Source organism: Zalophus californianus, chromosome 1 (assembly GCF_009762305.2).
Source record: "Zalophus californianus isolate mZalCal1 chromosome 1, mZalCal1.pri.v2, whole genome shotgun sequence".
Taxonomy (NCBI): domain Eukaryota; kingdom Metazoa; phylum Chordata; class Mammalia; order Carnivora; family Otariidae; genus Zalophus; species Zalophus californianus.
In genome coordinates this window covers 86,554,069-86,572,497 of record NC_045595.1, presented here as the reverse complement: position 1 = coordinate 86,572,497, position 18,429 = coordinate 86,554,069, and the positions used below count along the sequence as shown (strand labels likewise).

The 18,429-nt window shown below is 49.7% G+C and overlaps 1 protein-coding gene across 7 annotated transcripts in view; it reads right to left on the bottom strand.

The window, feature by feature from the left end:
• COLQ (collagen like tail subunit of asymmetric acetylcholinesterase) overlaps positions 1-18,429 on the bottom strand; it is an 83,088-nt gene that overhangs the window by 3,939 nt on the left and 60,720 nt on the right. For 5 of the 7 annotated variants that reach the window (XM_027581755.1, XM_027581756.1, XM_027581751.1 and 2 more), the window contains 6 exons: positions 15,883-15,988; positions 10,830-10,969; positions 9,617-9,736; positions 9,066-9,186; positions 7,434-7,536; positions 5,378-5,506 (listed from right to left, as the gene is read on the bottom strand). In XM_027581755.1, the coding sequence (XP_027437556.1) occupies positions 5,437-5,506; positions 7,434-7,536; positions 9,066-9,186; positions 9,617-9,736; positions 10,830-10,969; positions 15,883-15,988 (660 nt within the window). In that variant the 3' untranslated portion in view covers positions 5,378-5,436. Of the gene's footprint in view, positions 1-1,385; positions 1,821-5,377; positions 5,507-7,433; positions 7,537-9,065; positions 9,187-9,616; positions 9,737-10,829; positions 10,970-15,882; positions 15,989-18,429 lie in introns of those variants that run through there. The other 2 variants (XM_027581752.1, XM_027581753.1) reach the window with 2 other exon arrangements.

The following is an 18,429-nucleotide window of genomic DNA, read 5'->3' as shown; positions in this document are numbered from 1 at the left end:
GGGAGGAAAGGAGAGGGGGTCAACTCAAGTAAAGCAGTCACTGGAGCATGGTTGGCCCATTAATTATGAGGTTTGGAGATTTCTTAAGCAATTTGACCCATGTGTCCTCCAGGCCCATATCAGAGTGTTGGATGACCAGTGTATCTGTCCCATGATGCTTAGAAAATCTGTCCTACCATCTTCCCAAGCACTGCTTCTCCTAAGTACTAGTAACTAACGTTTTTCTAAAGACCTTACTTTGCTAACAAATTTGTCACTCAAATGGCTTTGCAGGTGGATCAAGACGTCTGGGGCCAAACCCCCTCCCCACGCTTCCCTGGTTATGTTAGGAGCCTGTGGGCTGACCTAGAGAAGCCTAGCCACAGACTGGATCGTTGGGGATCTGTTGAACAGAGCTTGGGCCTCCGTTACCGGTGACAGGGTAAAAAACCAGTCCAGACTGAGAGGGGAAAAGTCAGCTCTCTACCCTGTCATTCATCAGACTGCCGGAGCAGACACTGATAAAGCTGCAAAGGTAACAGGAAGCCATCAGCCTACAGTATCATAATCAGTCTTTTCTTTGAGTGACTACTGCTTTCTTTTCAGTGACAGCCCCAGCTTTGCTTTTTACTCCTGCCACCTGAACCAAATCACTGTCAAGCTTTGTGACTAAAATCTTGGGCTGTCAAAACTTTGCAGTTTGCAATCCTATCAGTAAGAACAAAACTTTCCACTCTTGCCTGGAAGACCTGAGCCGTATGAGTCACTTTGACACAGAGAAGCGGTTTCAATTTCTACCCTAGATTTAGAAATCCTGATAAGGACTTTCTGCCACAACAGGCCATACTTTTCTTAACTTTGCTGTTCTCCAAAGAATAAGGACCTGGGTCCACTTCCCAGTCCAGGCTTGATCTTGACCCCTTTATACACAGCCCGCTTTGCTTTGAGCCTGTCCCCGCAATGCTTCTTTCATTTTCTACCTACACTTCCACCCCTCCCCAAGTCCTACCATAATCTTGTCTTTCTTCGTTTGATGAGATTCCCAAACGGGCCCAAACAGGCAACGAGGCTCCAGGCAGAGTTTGAGAACTGCTGCTCTTTTTCACTGCTTTGTTGTAAAGGCTGTGGCCCAAACTGCTGTCAAAAGTGAACTCTTGGGGCACCTGGGTGGCTTAGTCGTTAAGCGTCTGCCTTCGGCTCAGGTCACGATCCCAGGGTCCTGGGATGGAGCTCCTAATAGGGCTCCCTGCTCAGCGGGAAGCCTGCTTCTCCCTCTCCCACTCCCCCTGCTTGTGTTCCTGCTCTTGCTGTGTCTCTCTGTCAAATAAATAAATAAAATCTTAAAAAAAAAAAAAAAAAAAATATATATATATATATATATATATATATAAAAGTGAACTCTTATGACCAGCCTCAAAGGGGGAAGAAAGAAACCCCAGGTCCCAAAGAGGTGAGTGATTTGGCTTGAGTCACTAAATAATAATGACACAGATAAAACCTAACCCTCCCTAAAGAGTTTCTAGGTTTCAGAAATTTTAACCGTATTATCACTAAAATTCACAACCCTGAAATAAACCAGTATAAAGATGAGGAAAAACTCAGAAAAGTTAAGCAAATTATGCAGGATAATTAAACAGGGAGTTGGTGACAGGCTTCAGACCCGGACAGGTGAATCTGATCCTCTCTTTTTTTCACAAAAGCAAACCATACCACCTCTTTCATAACCTGTGGCACCCTAGGAGAGTCGACCTCTTGTAAGTAGATCTGTCAGAATCAGCCAAGAGCCTTCTAGATGTGAGGAGTATTCCCAAATGTTTGCCCCAAAGGCTCAGCACCTATTCCTGCCAAAAGGAAAAGCAAAACCAGAGACAACCGCTGTGATGTGTACCCAGCACCCATTCACCCCATACCTGCTCCCCACTATATAGTCCAGTAGCCGCCCCTTCCTTAGACAGCTGATGTGCTTCTGGAGCATCCCCAGGGAGTGGGCAAGGAATAGTCTTACACCTTTTGCCTCCGTGGGTTCAGGAACCCAGCTATAATCCAGTTAGGTGGTATTCTCGACAACAACAAATGAATGGGCGTGTGACCCCAAGCAGGCAACGAGGCTCAAGGTAAGAGTTTTGGGGGGATTCTGGAAAAAAAAATTTGAGAGCCACTGGAATAGACGTTCTCTCTTCCTCCGGATATTATAGGGTACAGATGTAAGCCTGAAACTGCAACGGTCAGCTTGTGACTACCCAAGGATCGAACTAATAGGAGATAGGACAGCTCAAGCAGAGAAATGGAGTGGGAGCCTTGACTGAACCATGCGTGATTTCCACTCTGCCACTGGAATTTTTAAGTTATATAAGCTAATAAATTCTACCCTGTGGTTTATATTATATTTAAGTTGGATTTTCTGCTACCCACCAACAAAAGCATCTAAACCGGCATAGCCTTTTTTGGTGACTCAGCTGCAGCTCTGAAGACCCTACGATATTTGCAGCCACCCATGTGACAGCCTCAGGAGCAGCTGAGGATATCCGTCACCACGCCTAGGCATGCCCTGTCACTGCTGGAGGACAGAGTCCCCACCCACAAAATATTAGGGCTGGAAGAAAGAAACTTGTATACAGTTTCTTCCAGGTAAGGAGTTGGAGTCTGTGAGAAGTGACAAACCAAGTCTGAGCCCCAGTGTCAGGACTCCCGATATGGTGCTCTTCCCTCCCCGCTGCAGCACCTCGGCTCCCCACAGGGCCAGCAGGTGCTCCCAGGAGACATTTGGCTACCTATTCTGTGGCCACCTGGCCTGCTCACAAGGTGCCCCTAGTCCTGGGGAAGCTGCCCCCTGTACCACAGCATTTCAGGGGAGGGCTGAGGGCAGCACGTTGTGTCACGAGCACTGGGTGTTCTACAAGACTGCTGAATCCCTCTGAAACTAAAAATACACTATATGTGAATTAATTGAATTTAAGTAAAAAAAAAATCACAATGCCACAGGGGGAGGATTACTATTGTTACATATATACTTCAAACAAGTGGCTTTGAATCCTTTCATTTTCAGAGCCGTTCGGAAACCCCTTGCAATAGTCAGAGACAGGCCCACCTCTAACATCATGGGGTCTGGTTACAAGAGCCCAAATGGAGGCTCACACCCCACATGTCTAAGTATTTACGTTAGAATCAAACTAACAAACTATTATTAAATATGTCTCTCTGCTTACTTGACAGTCACACTTTCGTAAGACCTAGAAGGCTGGGTTTGCATTTGGAATATTTAGATCCCTCAAAGCTCCGTGGTGGCACAAGAACAAGGCTCAGCCCACACTGAGAGGGGCTTCGTGTATATCTGTGTGGAAACCCCAGCCCACATATCCAAGCCCCATCTACAACCTCTAAACCAGCTTGTCCCTGGCCACCCAGGTGTGTGCAGGTCACACTCAGGAAGACAGACAATGGCGAAGAGGACTGCTCAGGCTCAGGACCACCTGGGTGGGAACTGTGGTCTCCTGGGTACCTGCATCATGGTCTGGGAGAGGGGTGCACAAGCTACAGTGGGAAGGTCACCTTGGCCTCATAGACTCCCTGCCCTGTGGGGAGGATCATGGCCAGAGGAGGGCCAGAATGGTGCCCTTCAAGGCAAGGGACCCAGGACAGGGTCTCTCGTGGCCAGGTCCAACCAAGGGCAGTGCTGGAGCTCCATCTTGTTTTAAATGTGGTCCTAAAATAAGGCTGGAGTGGCGCTGGGTTAGCAAGAGCAGGCTTTGTGGCCTTAGGTAAGTCCCTTTATCTCTCTCAACGTTGGTTTCCTCCCTTGTCCCTGAGGGATAGTACTGCTCCACATTCTAGAACCCTTTGCAAAGCCTGGGAGGCAGTGAATTCAGACCCCTCATTCCAAACAGTAATGCTGACACACTGGCCCAAAACCCCAAGGGAAAAAGAGCCACAGTGGGGGAAACAAACTGCTTGTATTTCTTGATTTCCCATGTGGAGATCCCAGCATGAAGGTGTAGCTTTACATGGGGGCAATATCACCCCAAGGTGTGCAGTAGAGGCTGAGGGAACTGGGCTGACCAGTGTGCCTACCTCTAAAGACATCACCTTTGGGCTGATCCCATCTACTACAGACCACTCGTGATGGTCTGCTGGGCAAGAAGCTCCTGTCTACTGAGTCCCTAGGACTCAGGCACACTAGCTTCGTACAAAAGCCCCAAAGCGTCCCTCCATCTGGTAACAAATAGACAAATCCCATTTGAGGCCTGCCGTGGGGGAGACATTTTTGCGAACCAAAGCTAAGCAAGCCCCACTCGGGAAAGATGGTGGTATAAGGCAGCTCACAGACAGGCCAGACTAATGACCCTGCAGAAACGTGGGGGGCTCAGGCACACAGACACGAGGGCAAGGCAATGCACTACAGAGACAAAGGGAAGGCCACGGGATGCGCACAGGAGTCAGCAGGTAGCCAGGAGCTGGAGCTCAGGAGAAATGGTTTCTGCCTAGGGCAGGTACTCAGTCATAGGGCCTCACGTGGGGAAACCCAGGGTAGTGCTTTCCTAAGGACTGGAAACACCAAAAGCCTTCCCAGGTGTAGACTTAGGAGGTCACCCTCTGGTAGTGAATCTCCTGAACAAGAAAGGGACATAAGGGGCATTTGTAAGACAGAGGTCAAGGTGCCGAGAGCCACAAGGTCAAGGTGGTGCTAGGGACAGTGAAACCACAAGGGCTACCCCTTTGGGAAACACTGAGAAGCAGAAGGCCACTGATCTGCTATTGTTCACATGCTGAGCACCCCAGCTGGGCCTCCACTCTCTTCCAGGGCCAGAGCACCGTTTTGGTGGCTTTCTCAGGACTTTTTCACAGTTGGGTCTCTTCTTGGGGAAGCTGTATCCACATGAGGCTGTGCTGGGCCATAGCCAGTTGAGGGGTTCCTCAGTGGGTCCAGAGCTGGGAGCCACTCTGAGAGAACGGGCCCACTTCCCTGCTTTGTGGTTCACGGGCCTGGAGAGACCTGACAGCCGGCTGCCCTGGGTGAGAATGCCCACATTTCCAGAGGTCAGAGGAGTGGAGAAGCCTGTACACCAGATGCCCCAAGTGGGATGAGAACAAATTCAAAAAGCCCTGCAGGTCTAGGTGGGGCTAACAGTTCTAAGCCAAGTCCATGGTCTGGGTCAGTAACATTCCAGAAGAGAAAGGGCACTGTAGGTTTGGCTATTTGGCCAGATGGTAGCAATGGGGAACAGTTCCCAGGTCAGGCACGTGGAAGGTTTTCCTGGACTCTGGATTAAGACAGGATGCAGTAGTCCTAAGTTCTTCCAGTTGGACTGAGTTACAAGCATGTCTTAGCAGCAAGAGTTTGTCCTTGTTGTTGTTGCACGAAGGTGGTGGAAACTGGACCAGGATGGCGCGAAGTCAATTTGCTGAGGGTGGAGGAGCTGCTGCCGGTTACGTAAGACGCAGCCCTCCTCCTCGCGGCCCTCATGTGAAGTAGCGGCAGGATGTGGAGTCGATGTAGCAGTACGGGGTGCACTGCAGGTCTCCATACGACCTGAGGGGGGTAGACAGGGGTCAGGGCGCTCATGGGCCAGTGGGCAGGGGAGCTCCTGCCCAGCCCTCATGACCACGCCAGGTTCTAAAAGGCCACCTCCGGTGACTTTTGGTCAAAGCTCATCAGACAGCAACCATGGCTGCTACCTTACCTAAGGGCTCCAGAGGGACTGTTCTCATTCTCATTTGGGGTAAGAGGCTTGGAGCAGTTGAGTCCAGGCCTCTGGGACTCTTCCCCTGGAGCCCAGCTGAGGGATCTGGGTGGAAAGAGTTGGTAACTTTGTTCTTAACACAGCATCTTTGAGAGAATCACTCCCTTCTCAAGACCTGAAAGGTTTCAGTGCTGTCCATTAGATCCTAACTGTGGTGATGCAAATGTTCTATTTCTGTGCAGTCCAATATGGCAGCCGCTAGCCATATGTGGCTACTGAGCTCTTAAAATAAGGTTGCTGTGACTGAATAATTAGATTTTTAATTTTATTTTTAATTAATTTAAATTTAAATAGCAACATGTGACTGGGGGCCACCATATTGGACAGCAGTTTATACTTCTGTAAGCCCAAGTGCTAATCCTGAGACCGTGTGTTATACATTATACCCATATTCACAAGCATTCCCTGAGGCTTCTAGAGATTAGACGAGTAATCGCAGTGAGCCAATGGGTAAGCCCTGGGCTCTATGCAATCCTGTACTCCATGTTCAGCTGTCTATATTGAGTTGTCTCCATGAAGCCATCAACCAACCAGCTCAGACCTGCCAACTCTCTGGCCGGTTAGGAGCCTGCCATACTTCGGAGATGTATGTTAGGAGCCCTCCACACTTTGGAGATAGGGAAGTACATACAGACACACAGATACAGGTGGAGGGGGCATCCTGACCAAGCCTAAAGTGCTTGTTTTGGGGTGACTATAGGTCTGTAGTTCTCCCAGCCTGGTTTGGTATGTTGGTGTGTGTTCAGGGGGTGGGCATTGAGGAGACCTCCTTGGAAGAGAGAGCAGAGAGAAGGCGACAGAACGACAGGCCTGGTGGCTATTTCCCAGCCCTGCGGAGGGCCTGGGTCCAAGGAACAGGGCTGGAAGGGAACGCTGAAGAGACTGGACTCCTGAGGGACTTAAGAGGTGTGAGGGGCCAATGATCCACTCTGGAGGCAAGGAAGAAGCAGGAACTGAGGGAGGAACAGCCTTCCCATTTCCCCTAGAATGCTATACAACTCTGGTTTTGTGAGGATTAAGGGGAATGTGGTGCCGTTTTGCATTTCATAGGGCCAGTGGCCCTCAGCTGTCTTTGGAGACATCAACGTGGAGGTCAAGACACTAGAATACTTATTCTGAGCAACGTGAACACCCACTGGAGAGTCCCAGATATAACTAGAGAGGTCCTTGAAGGGGATACTAAGTTCCTGGGGTTTTCCTGGAGGAGCCACGAGCCAGCAAAATTAGATATTAATGCTGTTGTGATCTCATTTGCACCCACAGGCCTGGGAGTCAGGGGTTGTCCCAGAGAATTCGGGTTATACAGATGCTTAGATTCTTGGGAATGCCCTGGTCCCTCCACTCTCCACTGGGCTTCCTCCAGACCCACTTTCCAGAAGACTAACATGGTCATGGTAGCCACTGGGGATGGGAGCTGCTCATCCAGGGGCAACCGCTGAAATAGAGACTGCTGGTCCCCAGGGGCCCAGGATGGAGCTGGTCACTGTCTCAGCTCGGCCTCGGTGGCACTCAGGCACTCTGAGAGGGACATGGTGGTTATGTGTTTATGGCCTATCTCCCCTAGTGAGCAGGGACTGCGTGTTAGCTATCACCATACCTCAGTGTTTAGAGAGTAGAAAGAACATAAGCGCTAAAAAAAATATTTGTGAAGAAAAGAAGAGAAGGCAGGCAGAGAGGGAGGCAGGGTGTCAGAATAGCACATGAGGTGATCCCTACCCTGGGAGATAGGTCTCGCACGTCAGGTAGCCAAAGTCAGAGCCGTCACAGTCCTCCACGCCCTTGTGCTGGTGACCGTCTCCACAGTAGGCCCGGTGACAGCCTGAGGGATACAAGGAAGTAGCCCTGAGAAGGGGCTAGGGTGGGACAGGCTTACCTCAGCCTGTGAGGACTGTGTGGCCTGAAGGATCCCCCCAGAACATGCACCCTCTTGAATGGACTTCCATAAAGCTTCAGATGCATCCAGGGACGGCCCCTCAGACTCCCAAATCCCACACCAGAGACTAAGGAGACCCAGGCTCTAGCCCACTGCAGCTACTCAGTACCCAACGGACCAAGAACAGACCACTTGGCCTCTCTGAGCCTCCATATCCCTATCTAAAGCCTGGGACGTGGCCACCACCTCCTCTTCACAGGACGCTCTATGGGTTCCCGCGAAGTGAGGATCAGCAGACTGAGCACTGGGCACAAGTGATGACTGAGGTGGCTCTTATCTCTCTCCAGAGACCTTCCAGGGTGGGTGGCCCTGTGTCCCTGGGGAGCCAGATGACCTTCAGTGGGATCTCTGTTGTCACGCAAGGGAAGGGTCTTGGAGTCCGAGCCCCACCCCCATTTTACGGGGCTTTGAGACCCCCTCAGTTCCTTCCTGCTGTGTGATCTATTGGACGGTGTCTGCGCCGGGGCAGAAGGGCCTCCAGGCAAAGCCGGCATGCCAGGGAGCACCATCCCAGCTTCCTTCACAGGGAGTACAGCTCCAGCGCGGGGGCGCCAGCCTCCTCTCTGTCCCTGCATCCATCCCTGTGCACACCTTCCTCACTCCACTGCACCGTCGTCAGCCTTCCCAGAGCAAGGAAGGAGACTTTGCATTTGCACATCCCCAGCCCTGAGCCAGGGCCTGGCTCCTCACAGCAGGGACCGGAAAATAATTCAGTGAAGGGATGTTGAACCCTTACTCTCCCCAGATGATCCAGTGTACATTAGCTCACAGAATCTCTGAAGACCTGAGCCATCAGTGCTGTCATACCCATTTTTCGGTTGAGGAGAGTGAGACCCAGAGCTTGTGAACTGGCTCTAACCCCCCCTATTCACTGAGTAGCCTCCTCTCTGAGCATCCAAGAGTTCTGTCAGACTCTAAATCCCCTGCTTTCTGTCTCCCCTCCTATTTTTGTGGCATGATTGACAAAAGAAGGAAAGCAAACCCTCCAGGGCCCTGCTGCGTGCCTGGCCTGGTAGCACCCCATCAGCCTGAAGGCAGCTGCCCCACGAAAGGGCTTCGCCACTAGGGCTCTATCTGGTAACTCTGTCCTGATTCAAATTCTTGGCTTCTCCCTTTTGTCTCTCACTCTGCATCATCTTTATCTTTTGATAAAGAATGTGGACTGGAATGTGGGTTTTGCCCAGAAGTAGGGTTCAGGAAAAGGTAGCGACTGGTGGCTTCTCGGGGGCAAGATCCTTGACACTAACCCCCACCAACATGCTTGGGCAGTGGAGGGCCACATGTGGCCAGAATGGGAGCAGCCCAGGTGTCCCCCCTCTGGCTCTAGAATCATCCAGGGGCTAGCCCTCAGCCTCCCCGACCCTGTGGCAGTTTGCACTTCAGCCCCCCCACCCCCCTGGCTGGGCCCCACTCACTGATGCAGTCGTCGTCCACGTTACTGTTCCCGTCGTCACACTCCTCCCCGGGCTGCAAGACCCCATCCCCACAGGAGCCGCGGTGGTCTACAGTGTAGTCCACAGGGTAGAAGGGGGTCACCTGGCCAAAGAAACACATGACAGTGACCAGGGATGTCATGCCGGGCACCGCAGGCAGGGTGGGTCATTGGCACTGGGGCCAGAGGCTCTGGGTCTGTGGGGGCTTCCTCCTGGGGTGGGGGGTGGAGAGGCACTCCTCTCCTGCCGCTCAGAGCTCTGCAGCTGACAGGGAAGCTGGGTCAAATCAAGACAATGGCCTGGCAGGGTGGGGATGGGAGCCCATCTGGAACCCTGGCTCAGAGAGGAGGTTCCATCTGGGGAGCAGGGTCATGGAGAACCACTCAGAAGCAGAGCAGGGGAGGATGCCCAGGCCTTCTTCGGGAATATATTGCAGAAAGCTCTGCACCAGGCCCAACTGTTGGCCCTTCTTTCCTCTAATGCTGTGTCCCTTTCCGGGGTGGGCTATGTCCAGAGTGCCTGCCTCATGGTACCTGGATGGGGAGCCAGCCAAGGCTGTCCTTGAAGTATAGAGATCTCTGGTCTTTGCGGAATGCAATGGCGTTTTGGGTGTTCAGCCTCTCAAGCTCCTCCTGGTTGTTGACGACAAAAATCTGCCAGAGAACACACTGGTGAAGATTTCAGAAAACACTTCTACAATGGGCAGGGAAAAGCTGGAGGAGGAAGCAGAATCTCTATCCCTGGGCTCATTAACTATGGGAGGGGCGTCTGCATATCACGCTCCAGCATTCCTCCTGAAATAGGGAGGAAGGTCTTGATGCCTACATCTTCTCAATCCAGTTCCAACTGTCTGAGTTTGCAGTAAGACTATCTATGATTTGGGGCACCTGGGTGGCTCAGCTGGTTAAGCATCTGCCTTCGGCTCAGGTCATGATCCCAGGGTCCTGGGATCAAGGCCCACATCGGGCTTCCTGCTCAGCGGGGAGCCTGCTCTCTCTCTCTCCCTCTGCCCTTCCCCACTGCTCATTCTCGCTCTCTCTCTCTCTCTCTCAAATAAATAAATATCTTTTAAAAAAAAGACTATCCATGACTTAAATTTTTTAAACATTTAAAATGCCCCTAAGACTTAAATAAAAAGGTGGTATCATCTAATCAAGTAATTCAACATCTGGAAATGATTCTTAACAAAATTGTTATACTCAAAGGTGTTCATTACAGTTTTATTTACATTAGTGAAAAGCTTGGGAGAACCCTATAAATATCCGACAATAAGACATTGGTTAAATAAATCACAGCACAGCTGCATGTTGGATGGATGATTATGTGTCCACTCAAATGATGAACTGATGTCCAGGGTTATCTCAAAATAACCCAAGGGAGGGTGGGCAGTAGAGAGTGGGTGTAAAGAGGAAACAGGATTAGCCAGGAGTTGATAAATGTTGAATTCAGGTGAAGGATACAGAGGTTTATTACACTATTTTTTCCGTTTTTTTATTTACTTGAAATTTTAAATAACTTTTTGTTCTTAAAAAAAGACAAAGAAAATACTCCAAAATGCACCCACAACCAAATGGACAATTTGGTTTCCTACTTTTGATTTTCCTTTATTTTCCAGTCTCCCATAATGAGTGTGTCCCAAGTATAATGGGGAAACCCGTTTTATTAAAAGGCTCTTACAAAGCTCTGAGAAGGTCAGGTGAGAGGTCCTGATGGAGAACCAGCCCAGATTTCTCCTAGGAGCCTTACCACAGGAACGTGCGGGGAACTGGACCCAAACGTGGATTCCCTGTAGGAAGGGTTATTCACATTCATAGGGGTTCCACAAAGACAGCTTCCTGGAGGCCCGGGAAATCCTCTGTCCCCTTTGGGTCCCATCACAAGTTGTCCTAGGAAGTAACAGATTGCTGAGTCACTTGAATGAAGGAAGAGAAAACCAAATAGTCCTGGGAGAGGTGAGCAAACTTCACAACAGGAAGAAGGTCAAAGTCCACAGTATTTTAGGGTAGTCCTGGGGGAAGAGGTTCAAAGAGACTCTTGTTCCAAGATGTGGAGGAGGTGATGTTCTCCGTGGGTCCCTTAACCATGAGGGGTGTTGCAGTATCTTCTCCCTTCCCTTTCTCTATACTTGAGAAACAGTCATTCTACCTCCCAGACTACCTTGCATTCAAGGTCTGCGATAGGAGAAGGGTAGGCATCTGGGAAAGTCTATCCTGATACAGGAAAAACATTGCTGGTAAGAGATAGTTTCCTTCTCCTTCCTGTCTAGAAGACAGACAAGATGTCTGGTGCTGCAGCAGCCACACTGCAACCATGAAGTAACAAGTATAAGAAGAGAAGCCAACACACAGGAAAGACCAGAACCTCATGGGACATGGGACCCTAATGGTGACCCTTAGAGGCTAAACCAAAGCCAGCCATTGTCCACCTCTGGACTTCCTTGTTATATGAGAAAAACAATCCCCTTTTTGTTTAGACTATTATTAACAAGGACTTCTTGCTGATGAACACATCGCTAACTGATAGCTTTTATTATTATTTTTATTCATTTTATTTTGTTCTTATATATAAGATCTTTACAAAGGAATTTCTGAAGGTGGATTTTTTTAATTTCTTCTGGAAGAAAATGGCATGTTGGAAATGCTCCACCTACTCATTGTCCCCTGATACTGAGTGTCCTAAACATACATGATTAGGAAATTTACTCCCTGCAGTGTGGGTGGCCTGCTAGGGTAGTAGTTTTCATCCTGACTTCTAAAGGCCCTGATGCCCAAGCCACGGCCCAAACCAATTCCATCAAGAATGCTGAGAATAGAACCCAGGCATCCGTGGCTTTTAAAAGCTCTCAAGCTGATTCCAGTGTACACTGAGGTTGAGAACTGCTGGTCTAAGGAAACAGCCTTTGCACAGCCATTCCCCCACTGGATTGTTCTCTCTTCACCCTCCATACCTCCTAGCTTCCTCCTGATCTGGGTTCCAATATTACATCCTCAGGGAAAGCTTCCGAATGCTCACACTCAGGCATGTTTACCTTAGATACAGTTTCACAGCTCCCCATGCCTTTTCTTCACTGCACTTCTGTCTGTGATTTCTGTATCTTGTGAGATGAGGTGATTAAGGTCAATCTCCCCCAGTAGAACGTAAGATCCACAAGGGCAAGGTTCGTACCTGTGTTCGTTTACCACGGTTGGACATGCAGTAGGGACAGGATACGGGCTTGATGACCGAATCAATGAATGAATGTAGACTAACTGGTCCTCAGAAAAGACTAAAGATCATCTTCGGGTTGGCTGGAAAGAGCTAGAGCAAGAGCCCTCCAACAAGAGAGGAAAGAGAGGGAAGACGGAGAAAGGAAGTGTGCCTCCTCCTGGGAAAGTAAAGGGGAGTCTGGAGACCAGGAAGTCTTTGCTTTCAGGCTGTATAACTTCCAGGGGAGCCAACAACTGGGGACACAGTTGGCAGATCCCAGAAGGGCAGAAAATAAAATGACCCCAGGGGAGAGGTCTGGTCAAGACCCCAAGGAAGCAGCTTCAGCTAGAGGAGGAGACCCTAATGGGAGTACCCTCCCCACAACCCTTCCAGAACACATATCTTCCAGAACAGATATGTCCAAGATCAGAATGTCAGCAAGGGGGGAAGGGAGGCTTGCCAACATTTTATCCCAGGTTGTGGTGGAAACTTGCATCCAGTGCTGCAGGAGGAGCTCCAGTCTTGTGTTCTGATGTTTTCAGCACAGCCTGGAGAGACAGAGACTCCACTAGCCCAGGAATATTCTGGGTACTCATCACGTGGGGAAACTGAAGTGGGAATTTCTATAACCGAGGACGTGAGAGTGGCTCTGTGACCCCTAACAACTCCTCCAGATCCGTGGCCTCAGAGCGATTCAGGAGTTTGTCCCATTATCCCGCTAGTTTAGTGGGGATGCTGAAATGTCAATTCATGTTCGACTTAATGCTATGCCATTCAAGAGACAAACGTCCAAGAATATTGATGCCTGCAGGAAGCTGGCGATTCCCAGGTACCACAGTGATTCACTTAGACCCTGTCTGGGTGCTGGAAGGACTCAGCCAAATTTGTAATTTGGTTATTGCAAATTACATCCTAGAGGCATTTTGCCTTATTCCCTCCCTGCCTCCCAGCACCTCTTTCTCTCTAACTTGGGTACTAAAGAGCTCCCACCCTCTCCACTGGCCCCAGCACCGTCCTGCCCCACAGCACTGGGCACCAGAACCAGAGGTGGCCTCCTGACAGGACGACAGGATGGGGCAGGGTGCCTGCTTCCTGCCACCACTGCAGTTTTCCTGCAGCTTCCTTTCAGCTGTTAGAGGACATCTGTCACCCCTGCCTGCTGGTTTCTTGCCAGGAGGCACTGACGGGCACAGCAACTCGAACTTCCCCACCCCGGCCTCTCAGAGCTGGCCTAGTGGGCCTGGCTGATCCATCATCCCTTGTAGCCAGAGGCCCTGGCTTTCCATCGTTGCCCAGAGAGCCTCCCACCGCCACGGGCTGTGCAGTGGGAGTGGGCCTGAGATGGGAAATCTGGGAGAAGGGGGAGGCACCACAGAATAGTCTCCACATCACCCCTAGCTTCCACTCTGCCTCTGCAGAGGCCACATGGCTAAATGGAAAGGTCTCAGGCCCAGGAGCCACAGACTAATTCTAGGCCCACCAGTCAGCTCTGTGACCTTGGGGAAGTCCCTTTTCTCTGAGGTTCAAAGTTCTTTTCTATAAAGGGAGTGTTGGATAAGACCAGGGTTGTTTGACCTGTGGTCCACAGAGACCAAGCACCTCCCAAGATGGATTTGGGGCAGGGGTCCTAGAACTCTGGGAAGCAGTTATACAGAATTTTGGGTTTAGATAGACACATGTTTCTCCTGAGTGGGCTTGGGACTTTTATGAGCCTTCAAAGGTAGTCTCAGGCATCGCTTTTGGGGCCTGCTCCCGTTCTTGATAATAATCCAGCTGGCCCCTGGCCCAGGGAAGTTCTCTTTTAAATTCCTCCCTCCTCTTCTTTCCCTGCCCTACCCCAAATGTTCCCAAAGAGCAGGATTATTGCCCCATTTTCTTCAGTCCCTTCACTGAGAGGACCCCCAGAAAGGAAGTGACTCAAAAGAAGGCACAGGAAGGGGACATGAGTCAGAAACAGACTGCTTGGCTGCCATGCAATAACGCAGAGGGGACAGATTGAGAACCCAAATGGCCCGGGTCTGTGAATGCCTACAGTACCTGGTCCTGCCCATCCCACCTGCCAGGTGCCATGGGGATGCAAAGCCGACTTGGCCATAGACGCTGCCTCAAGGACTTGCCATCTAGAAGGAAGATGAAACACAGCTACAGAAAGAGTTAGCAGTGAAGGGCCACAGCAGAGAGGCAATATGTGACTTGGGCCCAGGGGAAAGAGGCGCACCCTGTTGGGGCCTTGCTGAGGAGAGGGCTGTGAAGGAAGGAGATGGCTTCATTGGGTGCACCAGAGGATGATAGGGATGCTATTTCAGGCCATGTTGACCCAGAGAGACTGTAGGAATATGCTCCAGCTCAACAGAGAGCAGAATTGGCTGGCGGGTAAAGGGCGGTGACGCTGGGCTCTGGCAGAGGACAGAGTGTGGGGAATGGGAGGTGTGCATACCAGGCTAAATAAGAAGGAGCTGGAAGACCAAGGAGGGAAAACAGAACTACAATGGCCCTGCTAAAGGGATGGGGTGGCAGTGCCCTGGAGCCTGACAAAACAAAACAATGGGCATCTGAGTAGGTTGCTGGGGTTCCCCAGGTCCTGCCCTCACCCAGCCTCAGACTCCAGGAGGGAACTGAGGTTCAAGTCCAATGAGGGCTGGCCTTTACAAACAGACACAAAATGAGGGCTGGCCTAATGACCTCTCTTTGCATCTACACTGCCCTCCCCCCACCCCCCGCCATGATCCTGGCTACTCCTCAGTTTTGTGAGCTGCTCAATACCCCAAGGGCCAAGAGAGTCCCTTCCAAAGACAAAACTCAGGCCTCACATCACACTCTCAGTCCCTGGGGTTGGCAGCTCATGATCATGGGGCTTGAGGGGAATGTTACGTGCGCCAGAACCGAGGAGGATGAGGACTACAACAGACCCTTGAACTGAAATGGTAATAAAAATTGCTTGGATTCCTTTTGTATAACTGAGGACAAAGGACCCTATGTAGTAAACAGTCTTCTCAGGCCCAGAGATGCTGTGTCTATACAGACAATGTGCTATGAAAGGTCGTATTTGGAGCTGACAAAGGTACAAACTAAATAAAGCCTTTAGCTCATCAAATTAAACAAGGTAAGCAAGGTAGCAGTGTTTCTATCCCTCTTCAATGGTAGACTTTGATTTCTTTTTATGATTTCTTTATATGTTCAGTATAAACTAACAAGGACTCTTTAATAACACTACATAAGACAGAAAGCTCTGCCACACCATCTTCTAGGTTTAAGAGAACTGCTTGGAGTTGTGCAAGGTTTTTTTTTAGAAAGAGGTATTTGTTGATGAAATATGTGCCGGTTATTTTTCACTTGAAGTATAAAATGACATCACCAGTGTAATCAGGGTTCCCTTTGTTTTCTCCTCTATTTGTTCTCTAAAATCCTACAACAGAATCAGGATGGTGTTTACCTCTCTTGTGTTAAAGTTGAAAGACCCAAACTGTGGAGAAATTATAAATATGTTAAAGTGCCTCTAGTAGTTTCTAGCTCAAAACACAAGGCATCTCCGCAGGCATCTCCTTGTGCCCTCTCTGGGGAGGTTGGCCAGGAGGGCGACACTGTAGATCACGTGAAGCAATGTAGCTCTTACCTGTGGTTGGGGGGCCCGGGGGGCCTGGGGGACCTGGACGGCCAGGTTGACCAGAAGGCCCAGGCTTGCCTGGTGGGCCCATTACTCCACTATCTCCCTTCTGCCCCTGACAGAGAGAAAGGCAGAGCCTGTTATAACATGACAGGGCAAACCTCCTTCCCCATTTATGTCTAAATCAGGGACCACCTTGCAGGAGCCCAGGGCAGGATGCACCTGAGGCTTTGACCATCAAGGTCCTAAAAAGCTCAGGGCAGGGGCACCTGACTGACTCATTCGGTGGAGCATGTGACTCTTGATTGCAGGGTCGTGAGTTCAAAGCCCTACCTTGGGTATGGAGCCTACTTAAAAAACAAAACAAAACAAAAACTCAGGGCAAGTGATATTTGAGATTGTGACGGTTACAAGTTTGCAGACATTACTTCTTGCTCTCTCCCAGAAACATGGCATATGACTGCTGAAAGGAACCAGTCCAACCCACTCCCCTCACCAGGCAGAAGGGGAAAGAGAGGCCCAGGAAAGAGCAGTGATTCATGCAAGGCACCTAGCATTGAGGCAACAGACTTGTTGCCTAGGACTCAGGCCTCTGCTTGCTCGTCAAGACTATTTCAATTTTACTACAAGAGCCGTTTCCAACAAATGGCTCCCTGTTGCTCTCAGGATAAAGACCCAGATCCTTATTTCGGCCTACAAAGCACTGCATGGCTGGCCTTTCCAATCTTGTTCCAGTCTTCTGGTATTTTTGGTCTTCAAGAGCACCATGCCTTTTATTTCCCTCCTCCCTGCCCAAACTCCCTGTCCACTCCTCCACCTGGTTAACTCCCTCCCAGCTGTTAGCTCTCAGGTAAAGTGTCACTGCAGCACAGCCTTCCCGGACCTTGCTAGACCTTGCCAGACCAAGTGAGTTCTCCTGGTCACAGGCTCTCTGAACTTGGCCCCTTTTCTTCCTGGCATTTACCCAGGTCAGGAACACACCATTATTTGTGCGGTCCCTTCATCAACGTTTCTCTATGAAACATAGGCTCCCTGTGGGCCAGAATTTATCTTGTTCCCAGATTAAATGAAGGAGGAGGAAGATGTTGACAACACAAACGGGAAGTAGTTCTGTTGAGCTGGAAGTAAGAGACCTGGGTTTTCACATTGGCCATGAGACCCCGGATCATGCAAGTCATTGTTTTGTGCCTCAGTTTTCTCATCTATAAAATGGGCCATTATATTAAACACACACCTTCACAGCTTTGTTGTGAGAGTAATAAAGCTCCCAGAGGTGAAAAAGCCTGGTGATGGGTATTAAAGAGGGCACGTATTGAATGGAGCACTGGGTGTTATGCACAAACAATGAATCATGGAACACTACATCAAGAATCAATGATGTAATGTATGGTGATTAACATAATAATAAAAAAATAAAATTAAAAAAAAGAAAAAGAAAAAGTGGTTTGCGTAGAACCAAGCATTGGCGGGGGGGGGGGGTCAAGCTGACTATCATAGCAACTGGCTTGGTTTCATCTTTTTATGTGGTTAGAACTAAGGCCTGATTTCCTAAAGAGAGGCACACCTGGAGCTGTAGCCATTCCGCACAGGATGTCCTCCTTGCTGCCTGTTCTGAGAGGGTCAGGAGCAAAGATTTCCTCCTAGGGCTGCTCTGAGGAATGACCCCAGAAACCAACGTCTGTAGGTTCTTCCCCCAGACAATTTGCTAATTGTCTGCTCTTGCGCTGGGCCTAAAGAGGACAGTGATTGATGCAGGACATTTTTGACCTGGATTCCCTTTCTACACTTGTGCCTTGGCAGGCCTGCCCAAGATAATGAAACATAATCTTCCCCAAATCTGGGAAGCAGGGTGGCAGGGCACTCCTTTTCCAATCACAACAGTGACACGCGACCTGCCGCTTTGTCAACATGGCTCTGCAGTCTCTCCTGGCAATGTCTAAGGGGTTCTTAAATTCTTATTTATTTATTTATTTTTAGGAGTTCTTAAATTCTTAATATGGGACCTGTGAGGTCAGAGTTTATTTCCAATTCCATCCTGATGGAGGGAGTTCTTAAGCCTTTGCCCAGGCTAACACTTGCTAACTAAGATGGGTCCCAGAATAGCAAAGGAGGTCACACCATCTTAATATAGCCACGGTTAAGGCTTGTTTTTCTAAAAGCCACATCAGCTGACTATGAACACAGGAAATGTCACAGCTTGAAGGAGCTGGAAGCACTCCTTGATTCTGACACCAAACAATAATGGAATATTCTGTGTATCAGTCATTTGTTTAGAATAAGCCATGTCTCTATGAGCAGGACTCACTGAGCAGTGCTTTCCAGGAAAGGCATTCTTCTTTATTCACTTTACTGCCACAAAGCTTGGTGATGTCCCTCAAGGAAGTTGTTCTGTCTCCTTCACTGAAGATTTGTATGATAGAGTCAAGAGCAGTTTCCCCGAGCCTGGTTGAAGGCAAATGCTGAAGCATGAAGGTGAGGAGAGATGTGTGGGGAAAAGCAGGTCTCAGCTCTCTAAGTTCCAATGCTGCCTTGGAAGCTTGCTTGGCTGAGGGGGTC